The sequence below is a fragment of the Lonchura striata genome, chromosome 2, assembly GCF_046129695.1.
Source record: "Lonchura striata isolate bLonStr1 chromosome 2, bLonStr1.mat, whole genome shotgun sequence".
NCBI lineage: Eukaryota > Metazoa > Chordata > Aves > Passeriformes > Estrildidae > Lonchura > Lonchura striata.
In genome coordinates, this window is record NC_134604.1 from 28,956,811 (window position 1) to 28,977,416 (window position 20,606).

Sequence of the window (20,606 nt, forward strand, 5' to 3'; positions counted from 1 at the left end):
GGTGGTTCTCACCATTCTGAAAAAACCCAAAAAGTTCAGGGCTTGGAAATATTAAACTATGAGTGACACAAAAGCTCGAGATTAAATAAAACCCCAGAACTGAAGACATGGAAAAAGATCCTCAAACTCATTATTTAGAAGCAATCTCATAATTCTTGCAGCCTGACTCATCAGTTTTTGAAAAATCAGGCTTGTCAAGCAGCTGAAGTACACTCTTTTCTCAACAGGAGCCAGTTAAAATCTCGTGGTGCCCACAGAGGTTACACACCCTCCACATCAGGTGATTTTTTTCACTCCAGGAAGAAGGCTCCTCACAGTCACTGTTCATGTCCCACATCACAAATGCATTTCCATCCTTTGTATTGATTTTCTGATCTGTTCAGGGAAGACTGCTGTGCCCCTTATGCCTGGCTGGCTCTGTTCAGCCTCACTGACTCCCCAGACCAGGAACTTTGCACATCCTGGCAAGTTACACACACAGGGGTGGGCAAAGGTTCAGCATTTGGGACACACTGTGCTTGACATTTGAACCTTAATGTTCAAATGTCACCATTCTGGAAGTCAGTCTGATACTATTATTGAAAACAAGCCATGACTTCCAGATTCTGAGCTGACCAGCACCAGAGCACACCCAGCCACATCCTTGCCCTTTCCCAACAGCTCAAGCTGGCAAGAAGTTTCTACTGCAGGGGTAATAAAAAGGATGTGGGCAGAGCATCTTCCTCATGCAGCTAACCAGCATCTGGCACCGAACATAACCTGTTCAGAGGGAACACCTCCAGGGCTACAAACTGTGCTCTGTGAAGCCTGGACGTGCTTAACCCATAGACTTCTATTAAGAAATAGCATGAGCAGGATCTGGAAGAAATTTGAGGTAGTATATTGAAAGGTTTTCTTAGGGGACACACTTGAAAAAGCAGCATTTGTGTATTATTTAAGCTAATAAAAAGTCAGTGTAACAATGTCACCTGGATGTGGCAGTGAATTTTTCACTGTTGTCACTGAGCTCATTAAAGCCTGCTTCACAGTGAAGCAATTAATTCCACAGGTTGATGGCTGGTGTATTCAAAGATTTGGAGAATTTTTTTCCTGTGGAAAACTTCCACTTCAATTGCAAAATATCTAATAAGAACCTGAAAACCTAACCTTGCTGTGATACAAGTAGAAGTACAGTGTGGGAGTTTGGCATAAGGTTTAGCAGACTGTAGTACTGATCTGACATAAACGGTTGTTCAAGTTACACTGCTTTTAAGATTTGAGCACACTAACAAGAATTTGCGGATTCTTTAAAATTATGTGCCAGGCAAAAGTGTACAAAATGTGTGACCATGTATCAGTGCAGAGCTAAGAGAACTCTTGCAAAAATGCCAGAGAACTGTCAGGAACATTAATTAGTGTAGAAATAACCCACAGGCATAAAGCGTCTCAAGTAATAACGGGATGCGTACCCAAACAAAGGACAAGATGAGCCATCTAGACCTGGGTGCAAAAAGAATTTAAATGCATGCAACAGAGAGTATCTTCAGAGATTCTCTCCTGAGGGTACTGATGATCTTATTTTGCTGTGTAAGAATTACTGCACTGACTCTATTGGCAGACTGTACCACTCCTTTGTTTTAATATAATATTCTTAGTTACTTGGGTTTTGTTCAGTAACAATCTTTAGATCAAAAGAGACTGGTGTCTCTATGTTGTTAACACCGTGCTCCAACATGCTGCAATCTGCTTCTCATTTCTCCATAGAAAATCCAGTGGCGAAAGGTCACTGGATAAGCGTGTTAGAAAACTTAATAGGAAGTCTTTTGGTGAATTTCTATTCATCGTTACTCAAACAGCATAGCAAATGTGAATGGGTAACTCCCATCCATGAAGTTATGAAAGGCTTTTTACTCCCTGATTCAATGGCATTTTACACTCGCCCTGCCCTAGAAACAGAGAACAAAGAAAGAGCTTTTGTAAATTCAACCCTAGACTTGGAGATCCCACAGGAGTTCTAGAATGCAGGACAGCAAAGGACCTCTTACATCCTTAATTCAGGTACATTAAACTGCAGGCAAACACAAAACATCATCCTTTTATTCAGCAGATAAACATGTTTTCTACTCCTAGGACCTCATTTTCAGAAATTATTCAGGCATCAAAGGTATCAGTTTGTGTGGGACTTTTGTGCAAGGTTTGTCCTCCAGGAAAAACAGCTTTTTTCTCTCCCAGGCTGACCAACCACTTGATGTGCTGTGGACAGCAGATATCCTCTCTATCAACCTTCCACTTTGCCAGGCTGAATTCCTCTCACCTCTCCTGATGCCAACTCTCCATTCCCTGGTAAGCCTCAATACTCCTGTCTCCACTGACACAAGTCCTCCTGAATACAGGTGGACCAGAACCACAGACCACATCTCAGAGGTGTTCACCCACTGCTGCACATCACTGACATGCTTTTTGTTTCAGCAGAAACACCCTCTCAGTGCATGGATGCCTTGCCAGCACCATGAGGCTCCTTGGCAGAGCTTGTTCTGCTCCCTGACAGCCGCTATTGATTCAATGAGTGACTGGACTAATTCCAGAGAACAGCCCCCTCCCATGGATGTCAAGGCCTATTAAATACCAAGATAACCACCTATGGCTCAGGAAGCTGCAGTCACTTCAGGGTACGTTTGTGAAGTATCAAAATTCACTTTCCTGCTTTTCTGTTGGAATTTGCTCTTGATCAGAGTTAAGATATGAGGTCAGACAGACCTTAGTTTTGACTCAGCACAACCATTTTAATTTTCACTTGCTTTTTTCACCCTGTATTGGTGATCTGTGTATTATGGCAGACCGTATGTTAGATTTTTTCTGTTACTGATTTCAGATTGACAGCATCCCAGATTACAGTGAAAGGTTTTGCTCCTTGTCCCAGGAGCAACAACTTTACACTTCCACTTTGTCTTCTGCTATTCCAGGCCTCAGCATTATCTGATCCTTCATTCTCTGTATTGACAACTCTTTCTAGATTTTTCTACAAACTAAGTCTTCTTACGTTACAGACAGACATCATACCTGTCACCTGTGACTACCTGGAAACCACTTAAGAAAGCAAACAGTGACACTATTGGTACACATGAACACACAGTGCTTTTCCCTTCTTCCCCAAATTCTTCCCTGAACTTTTACCTGCAAGTAATTTTGGCTATATGAGTGACTGCTCTTTCTCAAACCATTTCTCATGGGAGCTGGCTCAGCCTGAAATATTGTCAAAAAGACTCTTGCTCTTCATATAAAAAAAAAACAAAACAAGCACACCGTCACCAGCCTTCACACATCCCACATGTGAACCAGCACAGATAGAGTAATGCTTCCTTTCCAAAGCCCACAGAAAGCCTATGACTTTGCACTGAGAGAAGCCAGCTCCCACAGCTACAAGACAAAGACTAAAAATAACCCATTAAAGGATTAATTTCAGGATTTTTAAATACAGCTAATTAATATGCATAGGAAAAGCACATGGTCTCCAGGAAGGAGCACACACAATCACAGTCTGCAAGGGAAGGGAGGGGGGGGCGGGTGACATGCAGGCAGAGCGCCAACGGAGAGATAAAAGAGGATATTCCCTATAAATATCCCTTGGGCAGAGAACATGCCAAAGAACGTCTGTTTCAGAGGAGGTGGAAGCAGAAGCAAGAAGCACTTCACTGTTGAAGAGGCACAGACAATGCAGTGCAACCACAAAGGACAGGACACACACAGCAAGTGAATTCCAGTGAAGTGGCTCAGGGGCCAAGGACACCACAGGGAGATCAATGGATGCAAAAGCTGCTGCTTTGGAAGTGATGCTGCTGTTGGGAGCTGGGTGCAGCGTGAACGCGCCAGTGCTAGAAGCTACAGAGCAACAGCTGGATGGAAAACTGGATCTCAAGGTGGATGGCATGGCAGTACAGCAGGGGCCATGTGTTGCACTCAGTTATGGCACTTTGGAGGCAATTTTCTCTTATAATCATTGCATCCTGAAGCTGAAGCACCCTGGGAAGGTTGGGCATGGGATATAAAGCAGGACACAAGGGCTGGCATTCATGGCACATCACAAAAACAAGGTACCACGTATGAGCAACATGGGTGATGTCAGACAGAAAGGATTATCTACAGTTAATGTGAATCAGAAAGCAAATCTGGTTATTCACAGGCTGTATTGCAAAAAAAATAGAGCTATAGGAGCAGTTCTAGAGAATTTCAAGGTGCGGTGGGAAAACAAGCTCAGTTGAAGCCTTTTCCTCATATCAGTTTCCCATGAATAACACTTAATTGGAAACTTTTTCCATTTCCCAAACAGCAGAGGAATGGACGTACAGGCTTTATTGCCCAACTCACTGGCTACTGAAGTCACAAGAAAAGCTGGGGGTTTAACCTGGCAGCTTAATTATTTAGTACAACTGTTTGTCTGCCTGACCCTTTACCCTCATCTAAAAGGATCTTTGAACCTTTTAGCCACTTTCACACAATTTAAGAAATGGGGAGAAATGTCAAACTTTTGTGAGGTTTGGTGGCTTTCACAATGGCACCCCGGAACAGCCTCGAAGTGTTGTGCATGAAGCTGCATCTTGAGAGCAATCTGAGCACTGCAGGGACCTGTCAGAAGCAAGTACAGGGGTTTTATTTTGCAACAGGGGGGTCTTGAAGTTTAAGTTGATAAAGTCCTTAGCAGATTTGCAGGGGAAAGAAAAGTTGCAGCACCATCAAGCCTTTGGAATAAGGTCACCTCCACAGTTCAGTGCTACAGGATGCTGCTTTTGGAGGAAAAGGAAAAAGACCACACCCTTTTCACTTAAAGACATTCTTTATTCAATCTTTTTTATATACAATATTATTTTTTAATCTGTAAAAAGTACATATGCAGGATTCCAGGTCAGAGGCAGAAGGTTTCCACATCAGAAGATAGACTTTTGCCCTTTTATTATTTTGGAGGAAAAAAATAATCTGTCAGTTTTAGACAAAGCAAGAATAAAGGCAGAATGCAAATCCAACTTCCACCAAGCGATTAGGCTTAAAGGCAACAATTCACTGTAACAGGTCAGGCTGTCTCCTCTGACTTTGGGGGCTCCCAACTTTCCTGGGCAGTTACAGAGCAGTTTGTTAGAAGGTGCTGACAGCTGAAGCAGCTTGTGTTTATCATCTCTGCTACAGCTGTACACACACAACTTGCAGAAGAGCCTGGGCTTCCTCTTTGTATGGCAACTCAAACTCTTGAGTCAGAAGACTGTTTTCTCAAAATTCAAGGAGTGAAAAAGGGATGTCTTACTCAGGATGAACTGATCTCCCAACTACAGTACAGATCAAGAGCTTGCTTTTATTTTTCTCTGGTATCAAGAAGCCTGTTTCTTATTTGTCCTCTTACAAACACAGGCTAAGCTTAGTGTAAATACCACCAGGGCTTTGCTTAGGGGGTGCACCTCTAACCGTAAAAGATGGCATTACACAGAGTGTGTAATTACTGTCACCTTTCAGAACCCAGGCAATATTCAAATCTTGTAAAATACTGTGGGAGAATATGTCAGTGTTTGGGAGCTAGAACATTTTGGAGCAGGGAGCTGAAGGAACAGCAAAGGTGTGACTGGCACATGGAACTACTTGCTCTTCCTTCTACTCCAGGGCACTTGCTATTCTCTATAATTTCCTTGAACATTCAGTTTGGAGGAGTATATTGTGCAGCAAAATCAACACTCAGAGTATCATTCAAGGGTTTTATTTTTATTTAGAGGACAACACTAGGAAGTTGACTTCTTGACTGCAGGACATGCACAGCTCCAGGGTTGTTAATGGAAGCTGCAGAAATCTGGCCTCTTTGAAAAGTCAAGCTCTAATTGTTAGAAAAAAAATTTACTGCTGGCAGTTCCTGACCAACAGGCAAGTTTGAGGCTTGGATTAGGAAAAGAACCACACATCCTTATTTTGACTGCATGCAAACAGGAAATAGACAGGGGTTTCCAGGCTCTTGCCCAAATCCAGTGTGCCAAAAATGCACATGATTTTCTGGGTTTTATTTAATTCTGTAAGGGGAGAGGGTATTGTAGGAGTTGTAAAATGGGACAGCTACCTAGAGAAAATGAGGATTGTTTTGTTAGAGAGTACAGTGCAAGACTCAGAAACAGCTAGGACTAAAAAGTCATTTTTGTGCTTAAATTTACACTCTTTATCTTCAAGAAAGTAAGACAGCAGCAACAGAATGAAAATGGCAACATTCTACTGTACCTTATGTACCCAGAGGGAAAACAGTCTGAACTTCAGATTGCACATAATGCCATTCTGCAGATCAGAACCTACTTTTCTGTGAAGGACTCAGAACAAGGGCACATCACTTCAGTCAGAAGTTTCAGTATCTGTGGCGCTTGGTAACTAAGCATGTACCTCAGCCAGAACCCATAAACTCCAAACTCTGCTTGATCTGGGAAATCTCAGGATGAATTTTATGAAAGACACAGCAATTAATCCTTAAAATGAATTATTTTTGATAGACTCTGCACATCATTAGCTTCTGGAGGAAAAGGCCAGTTGGTATTTTAGAGTGATGGAGAATATACTGACTATTATTGGGGTAACTGGAAAACAAGAAACAAGTGTCCTTTATTTGGTACTTGCTGCTTATGTACACAAAGAAGAAATAGCAGTACTGTACATCTGCTTTGAGAAGAACACCATCCCATAATATGAAATGGCTTAATCTTCAATTCAGGCATTCTTGTGGCAGTAAGTTAACCCACTAGGATTCATGGATAAGTTAAATTTGAATGGCTCCTCTTTAATTCATAAGAGGGAGATGGAGGAGGACAAGCAAGTTTGCTGTTTCTGGGACTCCTTGACCTTTCTCTGAACAGACTGGCAGCCATTCTATACCTGCATTTATCAGGAGGAGTACAGGGATGGGTCTATGAGGCAGAATTTACTTTTATTATTTTTTCTTCTTTCTTTCTTTTTTTTTTTTTTTTAACAGAAGGGTTTGCTTTTCCTCTTTCTTCTATATACCCAGAGCCACGTAAGAGAACAAGGCAACTGAGTACAGTTTTAAACTAATAACAGTTCTCAGAAAAACAATTTGAAAACACAGCATATCTGAACTTGGGAAAATGAAAAATTACTAGTTCTTCAGTAAGCCAGTGAATAATAATTAGAAAAATAAATTATTGTGGGACCAGTGAGAAGAATCCATTTATTAAGCTACTTCTAATTTTAAATAAACAATTACTGAAATCAGTTTTATTTACTATATTAATTACTTTTTAAGTTCTCAAATTATTTTTAGGATACTGCTGCAAATTACAGTAACAAAGTAACTGCTATTAAGGTACAAACACTGAGACTGAAACTTTTCCCAAGCCCCATGTTCTCTTCCGCTTAAACTAAAGTAACTGTCTGGAAAAAAACATCTGACAACATTTTTACTTAGATCATATGATGATTTCTATGTCTAAGTTAGTGACACAGACAAATGAAGAGTAATTCTGGGGTGAAACTCTACAGTCAGATGTGTTATAATATGATAAGGAGTAAAATTCTTTTATATAAAACTTAATATAAAAATATTTTTGAGGAGGGAAAATAGCACTCACTCCCTTTAAATCTGATGCTGTACTACTGTAGCTCACTGAAGAGGTCTCCCACTTGCTTCCGTACAAAAACATCATCGAGATTTTTTAAAGACTCAACCTGTGCACTAATTAGGAGGGAAACCTCCAACTAAAGGCTGTTTGTCAGCAAAGGGGCCAGTCACCATGGCAAAAAAAATTTGAGAGCTACATAGGCAAGTAAAAAGACTAATTTGAGCTGTAAGGGGTTCTGAACAACAGTAAAAAGAGATCGAGAAAGACAAAACTGAAAATATAAAAAACCTAGAAAGATGAAACTTTTTTTAGCAAATAAATGAAGACTGAAAAAGACTCAATTTAAGTGATACTATCCAGCCCAGCCATAAAGTACTTGAAAATACTCCATGCATTTAGCAGCATCATAAATTAATGAAAGAAGAGACTCTTCAGTTTCTTTTTCCAGTCACATATAAGAGATGTTACGCTGCTTCAAAAGATCATGTTGGATTTGTACTGGAGTACCCAGAAGAAAAGCAAGTTTTGTAAAGTAAATCAAGGGCAATTTTAGGCTTCTGTCAGACACACATATACCTACAGAGAAGGTTCTGTGAATAGTATCCAAAGAATGAAATATAACAGATTGTGTACAAAAATACAGAGCAGCAAACTCTCATTGCTTAGCTCAAGGGGAGTTTCTTTTAGTTCCATATACTGTATCCTCCTATATAAATCATTAAACACTTATGCTCATGTTGTCCTCTCTGTTTATTTAGCTAAAAGAACCAGGACTAAGAAGAGAATAGCATTTTTCATGTGACATAATTTGTGAGGAAGGGAAACTTAGGCTCCTTCCTACTCCTGTGATACTCTCCAGACTCTGACTGAGCTTGCCAAATGAACTAAGCCCACTCTGCTGACAGTGAACTACAAACCAAATGCTTACTAATTGTTTTTTTCTTTTTGGATATAAGCATTATTTTGAAAGGGAAAATGAGGAGGCAATACTTTTTGTACTTTAGAGTTTAGGTCTAACAGATTAGAGGCTCTGAAAATGGCTGCCAGTCTGGACAGATGCTCCTTAGAAAACTGAGACAGGTACAGAAAGAAATTCAAATCCTGATGCTGCTGGTGCAGTGGTGTTGCTTTGTTCATGCCATCATAAAAAAAAAAAATAAAAAAGAAAAAAAGAAAGGAAAAGAAAACCTAGGTATTTGGAACCCACCCATCTGAAGAGGTGACTGTGTGTTGTTCCTTGCAACAGCAAGCAGCAAGTTCCTTTCCCTGGATGGAAAAGCCTCCTCTTTCTCGTGCTGCTGCATTAATATTATCTGTAGATTCCATGTCTTGCCAGGATTCAAAGCGCGTGAAGACTCTGTCCTGCAAAAATCACACTCACGTGTTTTGGTCATGTATAAAACAGAACTTTTAACTTATTTATATGTTGAAGAGCTTCGTTTCCCATGCCAATACTTGCTTGACTCGGGGTCTAGGTTTACCAAGTGTCTGTCTGTCTGTCTCCCCTCCTGCTAAAGTCTCAAGTGGTCCATGTAAACAAAACAGAGCTGAAAACAGTCTCTCTTCCTCTTCATAGAGCTGTTTTTATCGATATGCAGGATTTCCTGACAGTGTGGTGTTGGCTAAATGTAAAACAGGCAGAGGATGAGCTTCTGTGTTAAAAACCCAGTTGTCTAATGGTAGAAGATCATCATTGGAGAAAAGCAGATACAAATACCTGGATACCAAGACAGAGATGGAAAAACATGGGTATTAAAGCAGAGCATAGGCAGGCAGGGGCAACATACCATCTTCAGGCCTCCACAGTTCAGCAGCTACAGCTATAAACAAATTACTTGCTTTCAATCTTTTTACAGCACACACACAACCTTCCCTATTATGATGATCTGAAGTAATTTTTATCATGGTCAAGTCCTTCAATGAAAAGTTGTTATAAACACAGCATTTTAATCTTTCCAAGAAACTTGTTTTTCGAGTCTCCCTTCAAAGACCTGGAGCGTAAAACAAACATCAAGACACCAACCACAAGTATCTGGGGGACAGGAGAGCAGAGAAGAAATCGTCAAAAAGCTTTTCTTAATGGAGTAAACCCACTTGGAAATGACTAATCCTCTTTAATCCAAACCAAAGACTTCATGGCAGCACAAGAGAAGCTATTAAACCATGGCAGTATCTGATTTGTCATCAGCATTCTGGAAGCTGGTTCAGCTTCTGGTGAGAGGAAATGGGACAATAGATTGTGCAGAGGGTTTTCACAGATTTTGTACATTATAATAACATGCAGAGGACATGAAGCATGCAACAAAATAAGGATTACTGGGCATATGCAGAAAACAAGTATTTGTTGTTCCTTTTGTCTCAATGCACACTTTTGAATGTGACTGTGCTATAACTCTGCAGGACATACTGGTAGTAGGGATCTGTCAAAGTTTCCTAACACAGCAGCTAAAACTCAAAAGACATTTCCCTTGTTACAGAAAACCTGGCTGTGAGTGCAAGCACAACAGTGTAGGCATACAGGATCTCTCACCTCCTGCTTGCTTTCCTGCCATCCAGAAAAAGACAGCTCTTGCTGCACTTGACAAGGAAAGGGTGTCATTCCTATTAGTGGACTCTGGCACATCTAGAATGTGCACATGTGTTCTGCTGTTCCTTCACTTTCTATCAGACACTGGGAGTGTCTGCTGCTTTCAGCCCTGTGTCACTGCCTGATCAATTCTTCTGCTGCCTTTATTTGCCAGCTCTATCTGCAATCCAGTCAATGGAGCCCTACTTTTTCTTTCTTTCCTCATCTATTTACTGTTTACAGATAAAAATTTCTTGCAGAGATGATTCAGTTTTGTCACACATATCTTGTCTCCTTCTTCACACTCTTCATTAGTCTTTAAAGTATCAGGCCTTTCCCTTCCTCAATACTTCTGTCTCACTCTCTCCTGCTGCAGCTCTCCAAGCTCTTTCTCACCACAGCAGCAATATTTCATTTTACTCAAACTCACCTTCCTCATTTGAGTCAGAATTTTCCTTTGAATAACTTAAGCAACCTGTTTCTCCATCTTGATCCTTCCCACTCAACAGGTACCTTCATTCCAAGTACTGCTCAAAACTTGCAAATTTGCTGTGTATCTCTGATAAATTGAAGTATCCAAGCAGCAATAAAGCATATTTGGGACAGTTACCAAATGTGAATTTGAGAGGAATGAATATGCAGAAGTAATCATCAATAGAAAAAAAAAAAACTACAGCAGGTATTATTCAAGACATATTTTATGCCCCTCTTCTGAGGAACATCTTCCTTTTCCTCAAGACATCACACCAAACTTTTCCATCTTTATTTTCATTTGGGCTATCTCATTGTGAAACCAGTTTCTGTTTTGGGCAATGCCCATTGCATCAATGTCAAAAACATCTAATATCCAGCTCTTCAATATTTTGTTTCACAAGCAGGAAATGCTCCAAACCAAAAGTCAGTAAAAAATGCTGAGTTCTTTCCTAGAACTGCCACCATCTGCAATGTTGGCACTATAGTATATCCAGTTACTCATTGATGCATCAGTGAATTTTCAGATCTCCTTGTGATTATTTAAGATGCAGACAGGATTCTGGTGATACATCAAAAGTCAGCCATGCCATCACAGAAATGCCTTAGGAGCAGATTTCATTCTCTTATTTGGCTTTTAAAGGCAGATCAATCATACACCATCAGCTCTTGGAGTTGTACTGTTTCTCTGACCTGACCTGCTTGAAACTGCTGCCTCTCTCTTTGGGACCACTGCTTTTAGTCTCCAGAAAATGAACTTGAAGGAGTAAGCAAAATAAAATTAAAGAAGACAACAGAGGAGGTAGCAGTGGCTGACTTTCTTTTTATAATGGTAACATGAGGCAACAAAATATTGTAATTACCTAGAGGAATTTGGTAAGGAGCCAGCAGAAGGACAGAATAGCCACACTATCCCCCTAGACATGATGAACTTGGAATCCCTTTTTCCCAGTGAAACATGCTGTGATGCCTGAATTAGACACAAAACCTGCCATTTTCAGGACATGCTTTCTATTCCATTTGGTGCTCTTAATACTCAAAATCAGTCTTTGCCTCATTTATCTACCTGTGAAACATCTTCTAGAATTTAGAATTGAGTTTTTACAGAAAGATGCAGGAGTGAAAATTACTTACTTCAAAGTTTCAGCAAGGAAAAAGCTCTGCTGTACATCATCATATGTAGGAGATGAGGAATACACATCCTTGACACCAGAAAAGCCACCACTAACTCGGCAATACTTGTCAATTGCCTGCAAAAAGGAAGGGAAAAGACACAGAGAATTTAACTGTAAAACAAAATTTGGAAATTTTAAAATATCAGGCTTGATCAACAAAGAAGGTGGTTCTTTTTGTGCTGCATTTTTCTGCTGTGAATCTCTTTGTTGAAGGATGCTATGGACATTAACAGTTTATGCTGAAAAAAAGAAAAGGAGACTGGACACATACAGAAGTCGCATCCTTCCAGGGTTATTAATGACACCACATTTGACAAACTGCTACATGCTAAGAAAGTATTCTGGGGAAGAACACTTTCTTTCCTGGGTATTTACGGTTGGCTGATACTGATGACATAACAAGGACTCCATAGACTTTTTCTCTGAGCTCATGCAGTTCCTCATCGGTGACATTGGCTAGAACATCAGTCAAGTCAATGGATTAAGTGCTGTGATGTGCACAGGAAGGTAAAAAATATCCCTGGATTTTGGAGCTGGAAGAGTCTGAAGAGTTATAGGAATTCTTTGATTGGTAGCTAGTCATGGAGACTTACTGAAAGTAGAAATAAAATACTGTACTCATCTTTATGGATTGTTGATTCCATCCTGTAAACTCTGCTAGCTGCTGCTTTCTCCTCTCATCTCCTTCTCCTACCTATGCTATTCTCAGTTTCCTGTTCATACAGCTGAAATTCAAGTCAGCTTGCATGCTGGACTGCAGCAGAGGTCTTTACCTTTAAAGCATGGAGTTTAAATCCATGCACAATCCATGAAGGAAGGGGCCAATGGATTCTCCCTCCTCCCCAGCTCCAATACAGTACTGTGAAAAGCACAATGGAAGAGGAGGAGAATGGAAAGTGTTAGTAGCTCAAAGCACCTCTCGCCTACACTTTCATTATTCCACTCGCATTCATGACCTTACAGCACACAAGGATATTAGCCATTAAAACTGGCTCTGAAGAAACGACTCTGAAATGATTCACAGGTTATTTGTGCTTCCCTGCTGCTTTGACTGTGCTTCCTCAGCAGATACCAACTCTTTTAATAGATTCATGCAGGGACAGAAAAGAAGCAGGGATGAAGGAAAATGTTTGTCTCGGGATGTCTGTCATTACCAACAACTGAACACAGCCACCTGTAGCTCAGTAATCTATGATTCAGCCCAACAGCCTTGTGTGAAGCTCCTCTCTACATGGTGCTTTAGGCCCACATTTCTGTTAATTCTGATTTTTGCTAGTTATACTCTGCAGAAGCTGAGGGGAGTCAAGGCAGGAGAGCAGATAAGTTTTGAATGATGCCCTTTCTATGCAGAGAAAACAGATTCAGTCAAAACTAACTCTTCAAGGACCTCAGTATTGCCTTTGCATACTAGAAATACTGGGAGATAAAGAGGAATTTTCCACTGGACAAATGGACAAAGAAGTCAGCAGATGCTGTTATTGAAATCAGGAGAAAAGTGAAAAGTTGAGCAGGATACCCAGGGCAGTAAGTCATAGCACAGCAGGTATTCCATTGACATCCTCCTAGAATACACTCTTACCCTGTAGAAATCTGAGACTGTTTATGGAATAAAGAATAATCCAGACTGTACAAAGTTCTTCCAAATTTCCGAAAAGGAAGGTTTTTAGAAAAGCAAATGAAGAGACTGGCAAAAGTATGTTATTGGAATGGCTGTGGCTCTAGAGTCTGGATTTATGCCAAGAAAGGTACAGTCTTTCTTGGCAAAATCTAATGCTTGCTGTAATTCCTTATCTCAAGCACAGCCTTCTCCAAGTTTAGATGGAAACGCTCCATTTTTTTGCTGGGACTTGAGTCTAAAAGGAGAAAGTGTCTGGATGAATTATTTTCAGATTTTGTTACTGGTGCAGACCAGGGCTATACTGAGGCTACTCACGTGCTGAGATCTGGGTTGACCAGATTTTCTCTGCAGTGAGGAGAAAGGTATGTGACACATCTAACCCAACAGCACCAAATGCATGACAATCTCTGCATGCTCTTGCACAACAAAGTGATGCTAGCTACCACATGACAGCCAAACAACATCAACAACACAAACAACCCCAACACCACTCTCTTCACACAAAATCAAACCACACCAATCAACCAAACCAACAAAAATGAAAGAAAAAAATTAATTCCTTAGCTTCTGAAGAAATAATGCATATACTGTTTACAGAACCATTTGCATATTCCTCCCCAGAACTCCTACAGCCACCAGGCAGGTGTTATATGAATAAACAAGAGCACTTTTGCTTTATAGGCAGAAAATTGAAGTGCCTGCTCTTGGCATATCCCTTTTTATAATAATGCAGAACATGACCTTCTGTCTGCTCTGAAGCATGGCAAGATGGAGGAGGAAGCCCCAGTGTTTCCAGCTCCTGCCAGAATTCCCAGTATACACTCTGATCAGGACATAGATTCTCTGGTCAACCAGTTAGCAACCCTGATGCTATGTGCCACAGCCTGTACAGGAGAAACCTGCTAGTGACTGTAGCAAAATGAAAACAAGGAATACATGGTACCACTGTTAGGACACCATCTCCTTCCTCCAGAAGAATTAAATCCTCAAGCCAGTGTAAGAGACAAAACTTATTTGGAAATTACAGCTAATGGATAGTACTGAGATTCTGCTCTCTGCTGTAGAGGTCTCATATTTGGGTAACTAAGTGCAACACCGGTGAAGTCAGCAAGTCTACAAGCCTGAAGAAAGAAAATGTATGCTCTGTATCCACTTTTTTTTTCCTTATGGTTACTAAGTAACCTTGCATCTTCAGAAATTTCTCCTTGGGAAGATAAACGCTGTTCAGAATAGGCAAAGATCTACCTTAGCTGATCAGAGTTCTACATAATGCATGTAGTAACGAACTGTACAGGAAAAAAACATATGAAAGATTGCTTTACAGCTATTCATCCAAATAGAAAATTTTTAAACATGAACAAATAATTTGTCCTTGATTCCGAGCTGTACAGAATTTTGGGAAACTGGCCGAAAAGTTTGGTGCTACAGACAAGCTGCTTAAATTTGCCACTTGAAACTCTCTGTATTCTGTCTTCACAGAGACCTCAGAGCACTTGGTGTAGTGGCATCTAATTTTCCACCCAGATACACTTTCACTCCAGAGCTGAAGACCAGTCTCCCTGATAAAACAATGCTTAATTTATTGCACCACAGAATACAGGGAAGCTCCAAGCAAACTGGAAGGGTATTGCTACCATTATGAGGCATTGGCAGACTAAATAATTTTAGGATGGCATATCTGATGTTGTTCCAGTCAATTACAGAGACACGTGGATATACATATATTATATATATATATATATAAATATAAATATAAATATAAATATAAATATAAATATAAATATAATATATATATATAGATAAATTAGAGGATAACTGACACCAATCAGCAGGGTTTTATAGAAAACTATTTTGGTCACAAGCTTGATTTCATTCTTTGAGAGCTACAAATTTGATAAATAAAGGTAACCGCAGAGCTGTAATAAACTTAAAAGCTTCTAAGGCAATTGACATGGTATTTAAGATGTTATGGGAAGACAAGGCAGCACTTTACCATATCAATATAATTCAATTTAAAATTGACTGACAGTGCTCTAAGAAAGAACTGGCAATGCAAAATCATCACAAAATAGAGCTGCTTCTCACAGAGATCCACAAGGAGCAGTCTGAAGTTTTATCAATCACTGCAACACTTCTGCTGGCTAAAATGACACGTAAATAACAGCAGACAGCGTAATCTGCTGGTAACTGGGTGCCAAACAAAATGAGTTTCATAAAACCAGGCACATAATCCTAAATCTAGTCATCAAGACTGTGTAACTGCAGACCCAGGCTAGTCTGGAAGGTAGAGACAACCTTTGGAATGCAGAGACACTTCAAAGCCTTCCATGGCCATGTAAGACAGTTCAGTTTGAGTTCCTGCTAGGACATTGCTTATTATAATCTATGAAAATTCTTTGGAAAGAAAATAAAGGACATTTTAAAATGGCATAGGAAGTCATAGGAAAACCCAGTGATTGAGAGCTGAAACTAGGCAAATTCAAATAGGAAATAAAATATGGGGGGGTTTTAAACAACAAAAATAAATAAATAATGGAACAAACTACCAGAAGTAGTGGATTTTCTATTTTCCTTTACTCAAATACAGAATGGAACAGGAGAATATTCAACAGTACACTTCTGCCAAATACATGTGTCTCAACTCAAAAGTGACACAAAGTGAAATTTCAGGGCCTGTAACATACAGGGAGGTCAACATGAACATAAATTCTTTGGAAATAAAATTTGATGTGCTTCTACATTGGACCCCAGCTCCCTCAGTTTCTCTGAGGGTGTTTTTTTGTGGCATATGTGACTTTTCTCAACTGTGCCAACAACATGCCCATAAAAGCTGTGCCAGTTTCTTTACCAGCTGTCGTACTCACAGCTTCTAACCCATGAAACTGTGAAACCATATTTCTTTTACCTCCAACTTATGTCTGGCTCTTTTCTGTCTACTCTTCTTCTCTAAGCAGAACCACAGAACGGCTTTGGTTGGAAAGGACCTCAAAGATCACCTAGTTCCAACCTCACTGCCATGGGTAGGGATGCCACTAGAACAGGATGCTCAGGGCTCCATCTAACCTGACCTTGAACACTTACATCCTCAACTTCTCTGGGCAATCTGTTCCAGTGCCTCATCACACTCTCAGTAAAGAATTTCTTTCTATCTTCTAATATAAATCTGTCCTCTTTCAGTTTAAAATCATTGCCTTTTGTCCTGTCACTATCTGCCCACATAAAAACACCATCTCACTTCTTTTAATAAGCCCACTTTAGTTACTAGAAGGCTGCAATGAGGTCTCCCTGGAGCCTTCCCTTCCCCAGGCTGAACAACCTCAGCTCTCTCAGCCTGTCTTTGTAGGAGAAGTGCTCCCAGCCTTGGATCATATTTGTGTCCCTTCCTGGAATCTGTTCTAACAGGTCTCTGTCTTTCTTGTGCTGAGGACCCCAGATCTGGGCGCAACTGAGGTCTCATGACAGCAGAGAGATACAGGTCTTTCCTCTCTGTCTATCAGTCCTCAATTTGCCTGAAGTTAGCCCAAGCTTCAGGTCTTGGCTATTTATTTTCACTGTTAGCAGAATCTCTGATGAACTCACTGCCTCTGTGGTGGAGTCCTACTTAGTGAGATACACAAGTCCACAACTCTTAATTGAACCCTTCATTCACACAGCTCAGATTAGTAATTGGCTTTACATGCCTATTATGAAGTGGTGACTCTTACTGCTTTCAAATAATTAGCCTGAAAAGGATTTTAGTAATTTTCTGTATTTTCCCTGAATATCCTGCATGCTTATTTCTGTAATACTCCAGCCAGCCCCCCAGCACACCATCATCCAATTTGACTGGCCCAATACAATTGAGATGAATGCTGTCTCTAGTGCTAAGTACAGTATTAGGGAGAATTAGCCTTTTTTTTAATCAGGAAAGAGATAGAGACCCTGTCACAGGGATTTATGATCACTGAGGGAATGTAAGATTGAACTTCCTGGCTCTTCCCCCAGAGACACTGGATTTGGAGAGATGCAACAAAACAGACCTTGAACAAAGCATAAGATTTGCACTAAAGTGCATAAGTTTTATAAAAAAATATAGATAATAAATCCAAGTATGCTTCAGAGGTTGGAAGGCAAAAGGAAGACAAATTCAGACAGTGTTGTACAACAGCAGTAAGCCAACTGCTCTGCGTGTCACACCAGACTCTTCTCTATTTATAAATGATGGAATAAACACAGCCAGAGCTGTGTGTGATAGGGAAGAAGAAAAAGTAGTGAGTAGGTGTGAAGAATAAACACAAGAACTTATTATCTATATGCAATGAACAGACAATCCTGGGGAACAAAAAGCTTCAAGCTTCTGTGCCAGTATGATGGTGGGGTAAGAAAATTCCTAATTGTGGTAAGAAGGGGATTGCAAAACTATTTATGAAAAAGTCAAAAATATTTTATGGCTATGTTTTATAAAGAAATCTTCTATCAAGGAAAAAAAAAAAGCAGAAGAAGGCAGTCTGTAGGGACAGAGGCAATTAAGCACAGGGGCTGCTTGATTTACAGCTTTAGTGGAGGCTGACAGGATAAAATAAAATCCTACCCGGCATACAGAGAAAGTTGGAGGCAGAGGAGAAGGAAGGGAGGGTTTGTTTTGAAAGCATTAACGGGAACCAAGATAATGAAAGCAAATGGAGAAAACTGAGGAAAACACAATTAAAACACATGCTTTGCAGTGTGCTTAAGAGACTGATCCTGGCCTGAAAATCTTTACACTTGTACATTTTTTAACCTATTGCAAAGGACTCCACCTCAGCTTGGATCATCCAGCCATAACTTCTGAAAGGAGCTTGTCTGATCAGCAAGAATTTTGTATCTACACAGGCAAGAAGTAGGTTATTAACTTTCTCATGTTAGAAATATGCATAGTTTAGGCCGCAGGGATGATGAGACTCAATGTTTGATGTTTTGAGACAGCAGCAATGCATTCTGGAATACAAATGCAGAACCTGTCTCCAGAATAACATAATTCTGGTTGGAATAAAACAGACTAAAAGGGAAAACCATACTAAGACACAACTGTAAAATACTTGGCCTCTTCTAGGTGTTACAGCTGTGCTGAGGGAGGGATAGTACTGAGCTTAGCTAAATATTCTGAATACAGGCATCTCAACAGATCTCTTCCCACATTTCTTGATCTCTTGCTTCAGGAGCAAAATTGGGTTTCAGCCACAGAATAAACTTACCCAGTCTCCTGGTTTGTCCCTTCCTTTCCTTTCCCCTCATCTCCTCTGGATGTAGTCAAAATATTTCATTACTGTCTTGTCATCTTTAATGTTTATTCTCATCTCTGAAACTGGCTTTGAGCTGTTTCCAAAGACTGCTGGAGCAATAGCAGGGAAGTAGAGAAACTCTCGGGAGCTGAGCACTACTGACAACAGTCAGTAGCAGTCATGACAAGGGAGTTTTATTTCCACACCTAAACTCATGGGCTGTGTAATGCTGAATGCACCTCTCACTTGAGCATCTGACTCAGCAGATGCAAAATAGCAATAACTGTGTGCACCCTCATATGTACCCTGGTTTACAGGAAACTCTGAAAATCAATTACCACTTGAAGTGTTTCATTACCATGAGACTGAAGTGGCTTCAAAGAGGAAAGATACAAAATTAAATTACCGACAGACAATTAATACAGTTACCTGTGCTGCCTCCCAGCCCCACTGCCTGTACTTGGGATCGTGGGTGAATCTCCACATGTACCAGTAGGTCTCAATCACCTCTGGCCTGAGGATGTAATACTTCTCATTCTGCCGTACTGCCACCGCCTCCACGCCACCATCAAATTTGAATGCTTCTGGGCCCAGCTTCAGTGCTGCAGAGGAAACAAACCAGAAAAAAAAAAAAGTAAGAAAAAATTTCTTCCCTACTAATCTTTGCAGGAAGGATGGGTAGGAGATTGCTATATGCCAAGCTTGTGAAAAAAAACCCAAAACCTTTAAGCAGTCTCATAAATATTTCCTACTGTTGAGGTCTATAATTTTTCTCATGAATAATTTATCTAATTCCTTTGAGAAAACTACCTATTTTGACAGGACTACAGTAATCCTCTTGAAAACTAATGGAACACAAAGAATATAAATACACTAACACATTCAATTGTAGGATAAAATTGAAGTGACCGACATCAGCTCTTTACAAGAAAAAGAAAAAAGAAAAAAGGGTCAACACAGGTTTCAATGTCCTTTGATCCCACCTAGCACAGTAGGAAAAGATCTAGGAACTAAACCAAGTAGTGTCATACCAAAAAACCTGTATCTTTATCCAAACTTGGTTTAAGCATGTGCTGTCAGGCCACTGTAACTGATGTGCTGTGATCTTCGAGTAAAGGGTTTACAACCGGGTAATGAAGTCTTAAATACACTTGAAAATAAATCTCTGAAGTAAGAGATTCACTGTTTAAGTCCTTAAAGGAACCTGTAAAGGTCCTGTGCCAGCACCTGGAAGATACAACCTTAAGAACATATAAGAACAACACAGCTGTAGAAATACTGTCAACAATGAAGTTACACAAATTTTGTATTAGACAGCTGTACATTGGTCCTCAAATTTAACATTAATAATGTATTCTTATTACTGCATCTCACCATTTGTTTTGGCAGGGAACTTTTAAGGCTCTGAACTCTGAAGTTGCACTGAGCTTTAAAAATTATCAAAGCAATTAATCATGTAATTCCTATGGGCTAGAGGTTCAAATTAACCAAGGTTTGATGGGTCTGAAAGGGGAACCTTAGAATGCTATAATGAAAATATGAGCAACTCTCAGTACATGCCCCAGCAGAAAATCTCCAGAAGTTCCTTAATCTTTTTGTTTCAAGAGACTATGGCTCTGGATGCCAAACAAAAAGCATCACTCCATCTAGAAATGTTTACTGCACTTCTTTCAAAATGGGCCACATTATTGGTTTCACTTTAAAAATTTAATAAATCTCACTATAAAATGGGGAAGATTAGACACAGAGTTCTACCTATCCAAAATTTTGAATATAAGAATGGTCATACTGAACTAGATGGAATTCTGTCTGCTCCAGTATGACATCTCCAACATTAGCCAAAATCAGACATTGATGGGGAAGTGGAAGCACATGCCAGGTATATGAGATACCTTTTTCCATCTTTTCTACCAGCCTCTACTGTTTTTGAGCTTAAGACTTCTCCCAAAATAGACATACTTTTTTAGG

The 20,606-nt window shown here is 40.0% G+C and overlaps 1 protein-coding gene across 2 annotated transcripts in view; it reads right to left on the reverse strand.

Annotated features, from left to right (window-relative positions):
• Nucleotides 1–8,962: 8,962 nt before the first annotated feature.
• The window catches only part of MAN1A2 (mannosidase alpha class 1A member 2), a 129,860-nt gene continuing 118,216 nt past the window's right edge, over nt 8,963–20,606 (reverse strand). Inside the window, exons 11-13 of one of the 2 annotated variants that reach the window (XM_021549098.3) lie at nt 19,068–19,240; nt 11,740–11,855; nt 8,963–9,285 (exon numbers count right to left, since the gene is read on the reverse strand). In XM_021549098.3, the coding sequence (XP_021404773.1) occupies nt 9,153–9,285; nt 11,740–11,855; nt 19,068–19,240 (422 nt within the window). In that variant the 3' untranslated portion in view covers nt 8,963–9,152. Of the gene's footprint in view, nt 9,286–10,335; nt 10,694–11,739; nt 11,856–19,067; nt 19,241–20,606 lie in introns of those variants that run through there. The other variant, XM_021549099.3, reaches the window with a different exon arrangement.